Source organism: Grampus griseus (assembly GCF_964374135.1).
Source record: "Grampus griseus genome assembly, chromosome: 20".
Classification (NCBI taxonomy): domain Eukaryota; kingdom Metazoa; phylum Chordata; class Mammalia; order Artiodactyla; family Delphinidae; genus Grampus; species Grampus griseus.
Genome location: NC_139014.1, coordinates 38,068,603 through 38,081,263, shown reverse-complemented (window position 1 = coordinate 38,081,263; position 12,661 = coordinate 38,068,603). Strand labels below are relative to the sequence as shown.

The window sequence follows — 12,661 nt, the reverse complement described above, 5'->3', positions numbered from 1 at the left end:
ATAAGTACCTACTTAAATTCCTCGATTTTTCCTATGGGCCTGCAAAGCCTAAAATATATACTATCTGGCCCTTTAAGAAAAAATTTGCCAATCCCTCGTCTAGACTCTAGAAACAATCAGATATTCACTCCAATGACACAAGGAGCAGGGGGCAGGTTTGGAATTTGTGTGTGTGTGTGATTTTTGCACGTTTATTTTTTTAACTGAGATAAAATTCACATCACATAAAATTAACCACTTTAAAATGCATAATTCAGTGGCATTTAGTAATTTCCTCATGTTATATAAACAGCATCTCTATCTAATTCTAAAACATTTCATTACCCGAAAACAGAACCCCAACCCCATCAGCAGGCACTCCCCATTCCCCCCTTACCAGAACCTTGGCAACCACTAACTTGCTTTCTGTTTTTACAGATTTACCTGTTGTAGACATTTCATATAAGTGGAATCATACAGTACGTGACCTTTTGAGTCTGATTCTTTTCACTTAATATCATGTTTCTGAGGGTCCATCATGTTGTAGCATGTCTCAGTACTTCATTCCTTTTTATGACTGAATGATATTCCATTGTATGGATTAGACCACAATTTGTTTATCTATTCATCCACTGATCAATATTTGGGTTGTTGCTACTTTTTAGATATTGTGAATAGCGCTCTTACAAACATATGCATAAAACTATTTGTTTGAATACCTGTTTTCAATTCTTTTGGGTATATGCTAGCAATGGAATCACTGAGTCATACGCTAATTGTTCTGATGAACTGCCAAACTGACTTCCACAGCGGCTGTACCATTTTACATTCCCACGAGCAATGCACAAGGGCTCCAATTTCTCCACATTTTCACCACACTTAATACTTCCCCTTTTCTACTAAAGCCATCCTAGTAGGTGTGAAGTAGTACCTCATTATGGTTTCAATTTGCATTTCCCTAATGACTAATGATGATAACCATCTTTTCATGTGCTTATTGGCCATTTGTAAGGTCTGGAACTTCTGACACACCCCTTGCCAAACTACCTACCAATCTGTGAATAATCACAAATCTTCTAAAAAGGGTGGGCATGGAATCTTCCCATTGTTTCTGAGATGAATGTTAAGTCAAATAAAGAAGTTCCATACCATGGAACTTCTAAGAAAGTCACAGGAACAAAGGGAAATGATGAAATGATTGACTGAAATGACTGATGAAATGATTCACTGAGGCCAACTCCTGGCCCACCCACCTCTGTGTCTGGGATTCCTACACCAAGGCCCCAGCAGTCCCAGCAGCGGAGTATGGACACAGCAAGGGGCAGAATTAGACCAGGAGGGCCGAGGGGGGACAAAGAAGGACTGAAGAGCTGGGAAAGATCAAGACCAACCTGCTCATTCTCCAGGAGGGAGAAACAACCCAGCCAAGGTCCCACAACAAAACAACGCTAGACCAGGGACTAGAACTGAAGTTTGGTACTCCTTCCACAAAAAGTGATTCCTAATAGTGCACGAGTCAGCAGGAGAATGAGACATCATGTCAGGTCAATACCCACCAGGAACCCTGGCTGGGATGAGGACCTGGAAGCCAAGAACCCTAGTTCCAGACCTGCTGCTCTGCTCCCTCTATTCTCATTTCACTCTACACAGCCTCCTGAGTGACTCCATTCACTCCCATGACATCAGAATTCCCACCTGGTCCCCACCCCTCCTCCAGCTCTAACCGCCTACTGCCTTAAGTGGGTGATTCCACCTAAGGACCAAATTGGACCTCTACCTCCTCCAAGTCAAACTTACCACACTATTTTTACTCCTCCCCGCTCCCTCAAATCTACTCCAAATCTGCTATTCTCAACTGCCGTTAAGGGTACTTTTATCCACACAGGTTTCCTCAATCCCCACTCCGATCAACTGCCAATATCCTGTCCCTGGTGTCTGACGACTCCTTTCCCTCCTGGCCAGCACTGACCTAGAGAAGACCTTTACTGACATTTAATTGGACTTCTTCAAGAGCATCTATTAGAACTTCTGCCTTTAGCCAGAATTATCTTCCTAAAACACAAATCCAATGGATTAAAAAGCTAAGCATAGGAAATTCCCTGGAGGTCCAGTGGTTAGGACTCCACGCTTTCACTGCCAAGGGCCTGGGTTCGATCCCTGGTCAGGGAACTAAGGTCCCACAAGCCATGCGGTGCAGCCAAAAACCAAACGAACAAGCAAAGCTAAGCATAAAAATAACTATAAAAGAACTAAGAAAAACATCAGAGACTATTTTATAACATTGGAAAGAACACCTTCATAAGAATGAGAATAAAACTACAAACTATAAAGAAAAACATGGGAATTAAACTGTCATATTTAAAACTACCACATGAGAAAGAGAAATGACCATACAATTAAAGACAATGTATGACAGGTGCCAGATTAACATCTAGAGCAGGAGTCGGCAAACCATGGCTCACAGGCCGATCCTGCCAGCTACCTATTTTTGTAAATAAAAGTTTCACTGGAAAGAGCCATACCCCTTAGTGTATGTCTTGTATACAGCAACTTCACACATCGGCTTTTGTGCTACAATGGCAACGCTACGTAGTAGCCACTAAGATCCTATGGCCCACGAGGCTGAAATATTTACTATCTGACCTTTAGGAAAAGTTTGTGGACCACTGACCTAGGGTATATACAGAAGCTCCTACAAATCAATGGTGGGGGGGCCCTAACCCGATAGAAAAATGAGCAAATAATATGAAAATCCACTAAAGAACAAAATATATTCAATAAATATTACTAAAAGAGGCTTAATCTCACTGGTAACTAGGGAAATTATTAAAGAATTAAATAATTTGATAATACCCAATCCTGGCAATGGTATGATACAGCCTTTTTTGGAAGACAATTTGGTGATTATCTGTAGAAAAAAAAAAATTTAATGCACTTGATGTCAACCTAGCTATTCTATTTTTACGTATCTGCCCCCAGAGAAATACTTGCTTTCGTGCGTGCACGCACATGCATTCTCGCGCTCTCTCTCTCTCTCTCTCACACACACACACACACACACACACACACACACACACACACACACACAAAAGCAGTTAGAAAGCTGTTCGTTGAGGCATTCACTGTCTATAATGACAAAACCTGGAAGTAACCTTGCTGTCCACCAATAAGGGAATGGTTAAACTATGGTACATCCCTGATGGTACAATATGCAAAATATCCCTGATGGTACAATGTGCAAAAAACAAGTTTGGTATATTGATATGTATTACCATGAAAATGGCTATAAAACATCATTAAGCAGAAAAAACAAAATATATTTCAGAGCAAAAACGCACATACAGTTTAGGTTTAAATAGGTTTTTTAACTGTACTTGAGTCTGCATGTATGCAGAGAAATGCATAGGAGAAGGACTAAAGGATAAATGCCTTAAAGAGGAGGTGGCCTCAATGATCACTGATCTATCTTCCAGCCTTGATGGTCTAAAATAAGCTCAGGGTGGGAGGGGCAACAGGAAGCAGGGGCTTGAAGGAGACTGATGGGAACCGATTGGCTGAGGTTTTCTAATGGAGCCATGAGGATGAGAGTAAGAGGCTGGGGGAGGGCCGGATGCAGGGAGCAGCAGCTAAGGCTGCTGGCAACAGCCCTGAGTCTCCCTCCATCTCTCTTCAAAAACAGTTTCTTCCTGAAAGATCCCAAGAGGTAGAAGGCTGGCCTAGTCTCTCCCAGCACAAATAACCCCACTCATTTCAGAAACGACCATTCCACTTGTGCCCTGGAGGGCCCAGGCCTATTTCAAAACCCACAATTCAACTGTGAATACAGTGCAAGATTAAGGTACTTTTAAATTTGTGACATCCCCCTCCCCACCAAATCCAATTAATAATCAGCATTTTAAAAACAGACTCAATTCAAATATGCAGATTCCACTCTAATTCATCTAAGTTTAAGAATCGGAAAACAAGCCCTAGGAGGTGTAAACACCCAATTTAGGCAGCTGCCTGGAATAACCAGAAAACTCTCTCAGAATAACCCTTGCCAAACCAGAAACTTCCTAAATCCAAGCTTACTGTTCTGTAGGTGATTCCTGTTCATTTGTTTTTTAAACTGCAAGAAGAAAAAGTTTCATACGATGTCATGCCTTGCTTTTCACAACAGCCTAGGGAGGCAGGAGAGCCAGGGATCCCTGCTCCCAATTTACAGAGAAGGAAAATAAACTATAACGAGGCAAAGGGACTTGTTCAAGGTCACGCAGCTGCAAGTGATAGCCAAGCCTAGAAGTTCAGTCCCCTGACTCCTGGTCCAGGACCCTCATGGCCACATGAACTGCTTCCCAGGGCAAGGCGTCCAGTGGAGAGGAGAGCATCTCCCTCAGAAGCCCACCACAGCCCGGCACACCACCAGGACACGGACCCTGCCGTCCTAACGCTCTGACTCCGCAGCCCTGGGTGCGGGGTGAAGCTCTGGGTCTCGGGTACCAGAAGTTTCTTTCTGGCCACTGGGGAAGGCAGCCGGTCCCAGGCCGTCACCCCTGCCCTGCCACCCACTCGGCCGGGCGTGTAAACACTTCGCAGCAGGAGAAACGGCCAGGCCAGTCCACTCCAAAGCAGCGTGTCGGTGGAAGGAGCGCCCACGACGAAGTCAGCTGGGCTGCAACGGGAAGGGGCTCCCGGCCTCGCGCAGAGGGACCAAGGGAAGCTCGTGGCGGCTGGGGGGACGGAGGCTTGGGGGGGGGACGGAGGCTGGGGAGAGGCCGGGGGTGGGGGGGGGCGGGGCCGGCCGGGAAAGCGGGAGTGGCCGCGCGGGGCCGCAGAGCCCAGCTCCGGAAGGGCCGGCCGGGCCCAGGACCCGCGCCGGGGCACGCGGGACGGCCCGGCGCCGCGCTGTGGGCGGGTTTCCGCCGCCAAAGCGTGCGAAACCCCCCAGGGACGAGGGACAGAGACTCGGCCGGGAGCGGCGACCCTGGGGGCGGGGAGGCCGTGCGAGCCCCTCCCCCGCCGGCGGCCCCGGGTCGCGGCCCAGAGCGAGACCCGGACCCAGGCCGCCCCCGCCCGGTGGCCGCCGGTGGGAGAGGGCGCGGAGCCGGGCGGCCGAGTGTGGCCCCGCGCTTTGTTCCCGCGCTCGGCCGGGCGCCTCGAGACGCCGAAACGCATGAGTCACCGGGCGGCGAGCGGAGGGCGCCGCTCAGTCCCGCGGGCGCCGCTTTGTCCGCCCCGCCTGTGCCGCCCGCTCACCTGCGTCAGGTCCTCGTCGTTGAGCAGATGCGACTCGCGGGGCTTGAAACAGTTCTGACACTTGCTCTTGTTGAAGATGTTGGCCTGGAATTTCCTGCACGGGTTCTCCTTGGCCGCCGACATGGCCGGGAACGGGCTCAGGCCGGGCACCGCCGCATCCCCGGCCGCCGCCTCCAGCCGCGCACGCAGGCCGGCGCCTCACAGAGCGCGCGGCCCCCGCCGCCCGCCCGCGCCGCCGCCGCCGCCGCCCGCCGGTCCCGGGCCCATGGACGCGGCCTCGCGCGCCCACTCCCACTCCCGCCGCCGCCCCGCCGATCCCCGCGCTCGGTGCCCGCACCGCCCTCGGCCGCAGCGAAGGGGAGCGGAACGCCGGGCGCACTCCAGGGCGGCAGGCGCGCGCGAGGGAGCGACAGGCCAGCGCGCGGGGCGTGGCGGTGCGCGGGGCGGGGCCGCTTCCCGGCGCGATCGGCGGCCCGGCGGGTCAATGGCAGCGACGCGTCCTGGCTAACAAAGAAACCCCCTGGCCAATGGGAGCCGGGGGTGGGACAAAAGGCGGCCAGGCGCAAGGTAACTTGTGTAGGCGAAGTAAGGCGGGGCGTGGTGGGGAGTTCAGGCTTGGTGGACGGGCGCGCGGCCGCCGGTCCTGACAGCTGCGTGGGCGGGGCCTGCGGGAGGGGGGCGGGGCCTGCAGGCGGGGCGGGGCCTGCAGGCGGGGCGGGGCCTGCAGGCGGGGGCGGGGGCGGGGCGGGGGCGGGGACGGCGGCCTGGCTCTGCAAACAGTTCCTGCAACCTCGCGGTCCCGCGCCCACGCGGAGACGATTAGTTTGGCACCCACTATGCGCCGGCCCCGCGTGGCGGTCAGCAAGGCTACATACTGTTCCAAGTACTTGATATGCATGAGCTCAGCGAAGGCTCACAGCCTCCCCATCCCCATCTTACGAGGGCGGACACTGAGGCGCAGAGAAGTTAAGGAGAGGGACGTAGGGTTTTGAGCGGCGGGGGGTGACTAAGAGATGTCAGCCCGGAAGAGCTGTCAGTTCTATTGCAGAAGATTAGTAAGGGCTGACGCGGTGCCAGGTACTGAGCCAGGCATTCCTGTCCCCACTACGTGCTTGAGGAAAATAAGGCTCCGATGTGTGCGTGTGCGGGGTCTACTAGGCGGCCCAACTGTCACTCCAATCGTCCACTATCCAGCCTCCTGGCCAGAAGACCACTTGGAGAAGACTGTAAAGGGGGCGCAGGCAGAAGGCTCAGCAGCCAAGAGAGGGGGGCTCCTTGGGGAAATTAGGGGTGGCTTCAGAGAGGAGGGGAAATTCAAGCAGAAGGTGAGAGGTCGAGAGGGGCTGGGGTGGAGGTGGCAGAGGAAGGAGCAGGACGGATGAGGCTGAGGGATTCCCGAGGGCCAGGGCACCCCACGCCTCGGGTTCCAAGCTCGGGCGCGCGTAAAGGTCATCCTGCCGGCAGCCAGGAGTCTACCATGGGAGTTTCCAAACGGGGGGTGAGCCAACTCAGCCCTCACAGAGGAGGCGACACTGAAGCATGTGTTAGTGGCAGCGACAGCAGCTGTTGCTAAGGGAATGGAAGGTTTTAGGAGAAGCAGCAACTGCTTCCAGGGCTGTGTACTTTTCCATTGAGCATCCGGTGAACAACCCGGGGAGGTGAATTTCAAGTCAGTGTAAGAAAATACTTTCCTCCCAAGAGAGCTGAAGAAAGGTGGATCAAACTCCTGTGGTCACCTAAGGGGGAAGGCCAGCTCTTGACCTTGGTTGAGTGCCTTCACCTACCCGCTGCCTCAGTTACCTCATCTACAAAATTGGCATGATTGTGTGCTTATTGTTAGCATTACATGATATAATGCCTATCAAATATTTAGCATAATGTGCCAGAATGTTAATTGGTGAATCCAAGCAAAAGGTGTTTATTGTCCGATCCTTGCAAATTTTCTGTTGGTTTAAATTTTTGCAAAATAAAAAAGTGTGTGTGTGGTGTGGAAGACAGACAATTGCACAGAATACTCAGAAACTGACACCAATGGTGGCCTCTGGGGAGGGAGCTGGGTGGTGAGAGGTGACCTACTTTTAATTTTCACTGTGAGCCCTTTTGTTTCTTTGGATTTGATATTGTGTGCATGTATAACTTGTTTTAAAGTAACTTTTTAAAGTCCTACTTTGGATTTGATATTGTGTGCATGTGTAACTTGTTTTAAAATAACTTTTTGAAGTCCTACCCATGCCTCAAGGCCAACTCAAAGGCCCCTTCCCTTAAGAAAATCCTTGGGGAACTTCCCTGCAGGTCCAGTGGTTAAGACTCCGTGCTTCCACTGCAGGGGCCATGGGTGCGATCCCTAGTTGGGGAACTAAGATCCCGCATGCCACATGGGGTGGCCAAATAAATAAATAATAAAAAGAAAAAAGAAGATGCTTGGCAGGTTCCGCTCAAGTCAGCGGACACATCCAGTGCCTGCCTTGAATGGCAAGGGTCTGCAGCTGGGGAAATAAAGAGGCATTTGATTCGGGCCTGCCTGGGAGGAGCTCACACTTGAGCAAGCGGAGACAAATAAGAACAGAGGGCAGACATACAAATTCAATCCGGGGTGTTGTGAGGGTCCAGTCAAGGGCACCCAGCTCTGTCTGTGGCTTCAGGGAGGGCTCCTTGGTGGAGGCAGTGCCAGGCTGAGACCTGAGCTGAATAAGAACCAGCCAGGAGAAGGCAAAGGGAAGTCACTCCAGACAGAAGTAGCACAGAGAGGTGAGAGTGAGGGGGAACAGTAAACAGATGGTGCTCGCACAGGTTTAGCCCTCGCTGAACGAATACCTATTACGGCAGATTAAAGCTCACCGTCTTCAGGGAGATGGGCGATGTTGGTGTTTATTATTATTGTTGTTTTGTCTCCATCTTACAGAAAACACACATGAGGCTCAGGGCGTTTGAAGAACTTGCCTGTGGTCCCAACATGCACTCTCCAAGTGAGGATTCAAGCCCACACAGACTGACCCCAGAGCTGCCTGGGCAGTAGGGAACCATTAAGTGAAATCTTTAGATTGAACACTTAAGAAGGGCTATTGGCCTGGAGAATGAAGCAGAGGTGGAGACCAGAAACGTGACTGATTAGGAAACTACTCCGACAGGCCACAGAGCAGCGAAGGTAGAGGCTTGAATTAGGACAGAGTCAGTGGGAGACTTCGGGAAATATTCAGGACGGACGGGTGTACTTAACCCTTCCAAGTGGGGCTCTCCAGACATGACCAGACTGTGGCACTGTCCGAGCAGGGCTGGGTTGTGGTTCCGGCTGCATTTCCGCGCCTGCTTCACCGCCTGGCATGTGGTAGGCACTCACAAAGTGTGAACCAACGAAAACTGACCGTTCTGTCTCGTATTGTTGTCTCTCCCCCACCAGAGTATAAAACCCACGCGAACAGGGTGTCTTCCAGCCTTGGTTTCCGTTTCCGGGATCCTAGAACAGCACTTGGGACAAGGTCAAATACAGCACATGAACACAGAAACATTCATCGGGCTGTACACTTATGATCTGTTCACTGCAGACATCTCTGGATAATGTAGAGCTCAAATAGGCAATAAACAGGCAAGCAAGCAAAGCTCTCTCACCTGGGCCCCAAATGCAGGCAAGTCGTGCTCTGCACACCTGACAGCATCCTGTAAGGAGCGGGACTTGTGTGTGCACACGTGTGCGTATCCACTCTTAGACCCAGCTGTGGAACCCCCGCGTGGACACACTCACAGAGGTAACTGCTCTAATCTCGGTCACCGCGGATCAGTCTACTCGGCCCTTGAACCGCGTGTGAGTGGAACGTGCACTCTGTGTCTGGCTTTCTCACTCACCCGTGGGTCTGTGCACCCTGTGCCGTCATGTGTGTCAGTGCCTCACGATTTCTCACCGCTGCCGCAGAGTCCACTGGCTGGGCGGCCCCGCGAATGTCCCCAGTCTGGGCCGTGGTGAGTGAGGCTCGGAGGGGCACCCTTTGGCCTGACTCTGGCCCACATAAGCACTTACTTCTGTTGGGACCACCCAAGAGGGCACAGCTGGGGATTTGGTGAGCCTGTGTTTCACAGAACAGGAAACTCCCGGACAGTCCTCCCATCTGGGGGCTGGCCCTCCTCTCCCCCTCCGCTTCTTAACTTGGTAATAAGATTCACCTGGGGGATGTGTTGCTTCTCCAGCTCACGGGGCCTTCCCTGGAAATGCCGAACCAGGGCCTGTCGGCACTCTGGAAGCCATGGGTTGCCAGGCCTGCCTAACCTTTAGGCGAGTTTTGGAAACAGTGATGGAGCTGTGGTTCTCCAGTCTTGAGCGATTTAAAAAATACCTACTCTGGGCCCCGATTCCCAGATATTCGGATTTAATCGGCATCTGGAAAAACTCCTCGAGGGAGTTACTGTAGGGGCAGGGGCGCGGCCCACTGGTTCAGGGAGAGTGGGAGGGACAGCCCACGAGGTCGCCAGCCCAGGAGGGCCCAGGAGGTCACAGGGCTGCACGAAACCACCCACCGACCCAGCGCCACCGGCTGCTGCTTTATTGCCTCTCTAGGTTGTGCGGGCTGACTGGGCCCCGGCTCCGTCCTGCTGGCCTGGCCTGGGGGTCTAGTGTGAGCCCAGTGAGATGGTGCCCAGGCTCTCCCCACAGCTCAGGGATCCCCAAAGTGCTCCAGGAGGGGGAGGCAGAAGCCAGCAGGGTCTCAAAGTCCCTCCGCCTTCTATGAGTCAGCACAGCTGCCCCAGCCCCGGGCACTGCCCCACGGCCTCAGTCCCCTTTCCGTGAGCTTCACCGGGGGGCCCCCTTGAGACTGGCTGCCACAAACAGTGTCTACTCATAGGTTATTGTGTGAGGACAAAATATATTAATACACGTGACGTGTCTAGTTTGGTATCTGAAACAGTAACTGCTCTGAAACTTTCAGCTTTTATTATGCCTAGAACCTCTATGTCGGGGTTGGTGAGCTTGTATTTTAGGCTTTGCAGGCTCCGTGGTCTCTGTCGCAAGTTAACCCCCTCTTGCTGTTGTCCCGTGGAGGCTTCATAGACAATACATAAGTACGTGGGCGAGGCTGTGTTCCAATAAAACTTTATTTACAATAACAAGCGGGGGGCCAGGTCGGCCCTCTTCCTTGGGTCCCCTCTTTTCCTCTCGGTCGGGCCTCCCTGTCCTGGCCAGTGTCTCAGGAAGGTGGGTCTCCCTGGTCCTGGTCTAGCCCCTGTCAGCCATCACGTCGGCTCTCGGGGTTCCATGGTCATGGAGCACTGTCAGTGTGCCCTAGGCTGGATGCTAGGTTCCATCACATATAAGCGCACTGAACCCAACTACCACCATTGGAAGGCAGTTCTGGCAGTGCCAAGTGGTGCCTGATGGGGGTCACTGTTAGCCTCCCATCCCCCAGCTGTCCCCCAAAGCCACCCCAAATGGTCCAAATGCAGCTTACTAGCCCCTCCCTGACTGCCGCCTGGGGTTAGTATTACTCCCAGCTTACAGGTGAGGAAACTGAGGCCCAGGAAGGTCGAGGACAGCATTCAAGGTCGTACAACCAGTAAACGGTGAGGCCTAATTCAGACGTGGGCAGCATATCCATAACCACTGCCCTACCCGACCCCGGCCAAGGGTGCTGTGGGCAGGCGGGCCCCGCCCTTCCCCGGGGCTCAGGTGCGGCTGCCCTGGAAGGAGATCAGAGGATCATGGAGGCCCCTTCCAGCTCTGACTCCTGCAGACACCGAATGACAACAGTCCTCAAAAATGCACTTGAAGAGAATGACAGGCACTGGACATACAAAGTCCGGCAGGAGGGCAATTTCGCCATTCGATTAAAATTTTAAGCATGCACACCCTTTGACCTAGTGATTCCCTCTAGAAAGATAGGTGTGGAGTTGCTCACGTGCACAAAGGTATGTTACACACAAGGATGCGTCCCTGTTCTCAAGAGCAGAACCGCGGAGACATGCCAGCTGGCCACCACCGGAGGATCCGATAAATAAATGATGGTTCTTTGATACAGGGGAGCACCGCGAAGCTAGTAAAGAATGAGAGGGTTGAAGCGGCCAGCCGTCTGCAACGTAAGGTGAAGTTTAAAAGCTGGTAGGAAAATGGTGTGTGTCTTGGTATCTCCCTCCTGTCTTAAGTGGATACAGAGACAACATACACAGTATTTGCACAGAGAAGTTCTAGAGGCGCAGACACCAAACTGCTGAAATTAACCCTGGGAGGGACAAGAACGTGGACTCTCAGCTAAGCTATTGATTTATATCATGTGTGTAAATTTTTGAAAACAAACTTTCGGTTTTTATAGAGAGTCATGTGATGAAGGTTGGTGTCCCCACCCCCAGCTTCAACAGTCCAGCTCAGGAAGAGCCTCTTTTCAGGCACCCTCCTCCCCTCCCCTCCCCTCCCATATTATATTAGAGCAGACCCCAAACTCACACCATTCTTCAGTAAGTACTTCAACGTGTGCAAAGATCATACACAGGCATACCTTGGAGATATTGCGGGTTTGGTTCCAGACCACTGCAATAAAATATTGCGATAAAGGAAGTTGCACAACAACAACAACAAAAATACTTCAACGTGTGTCTCTAAAAGATAAGGACTATTTCTTTTTAAGAATTTTTGTTTTAACATTTATTTATTTATTTGGTTGCACTGGGTCTTAGTTGCAGCACGCAGGCTCCTTAGTTGAGGCATGCGAACTCCCAGTTGAGGCATGCGAACTCCCAGCTGCGGCACGCATGTGGGATCTAATTCCCCGACCAGGGATCAAACCTGGGGCCCCTGCATTGGGAGCATGGAGCCTTAACCACTGTACCACCAGGCAAGTCCCAAGGACTATTTTTTTAGAACAGCCACAAACCATGATCACACCTAAAAAAATAATAATTCTTTAATATGTTCGGTAACTTCCAGTTATCTCAAAAAAACGTGAGTTATTTTCATAATAATAATAAAGGTTGAAAACGAAAAGGAAGCCAATCCAGGGGACAGACAGACTGGTACAACTCTCCTGCAGGTTTGTTTAGTGACACTTATCAAAAGCCTTAAAAATATGCTTATCTCTGACCCTGCAATCCCAACCCATGAATTTGTTCTAGGAAAACAAGATGAAAGAGAGAGGCGGACACTGTTGCCGGGTGTGCCGCGCGCCTGCCACAGAGAGGCTGCTTGGAAAATATTTGTTGAATGTGAGGTTGAGCTCCAGCGTTGTTCTTTGCTGCTTTGTTTGTAAAAGGAAAAACCGAAAGCAACAGAAGAAGTGTAAGACATTAGGGTCCCAGCTCAACAAACGACGACAGAACCATACAATGGAGTGTTGTCCCTGTCATTTGAAACCAGGTCGTGGTAACGGGCACAATACTCCCCCTTCCCTCGAGCGTGGCTTGACTTCACGATTGACATCCAGAGCATGGAGCAGGAATGCAACAACAGTAGTTTACAGTGGAGAAGCCCAGC

At 51.7% G+C, this 12,661-nt stretch overlaps 1 protein-coding gene across 4 annotated transcripts in view; it reads right to left on the bottom strand.

Moving 5' to 3' along the window:
- MPRIP (myosin phosphatase Rho interacting protein) overlaps positions 1–5,427 on the bottom strand; it is a 134,595-nt gene extending 129,168 nt beyond the window's left edge. For all 4 annotated transcript variants that reach the window (XM_082680137.1, XM_082680140.1, XM_082680139.1 and 1 more), the window contains exon 1: positions 5,215–5,427. In XM_082680137.1, the coding sequence (XP_082536263.1) occupies positions 5,215–5,337 (123 nt within the window). In that variant the 5' untranslated portion in view covers positions 5,338–5,427. The remainder of the gene's footprint in view (positions 1–5,214) is intronic.
- Between the last annotated feature and the right edge of the window lie 7,234 nt (positions 5,428–12,661).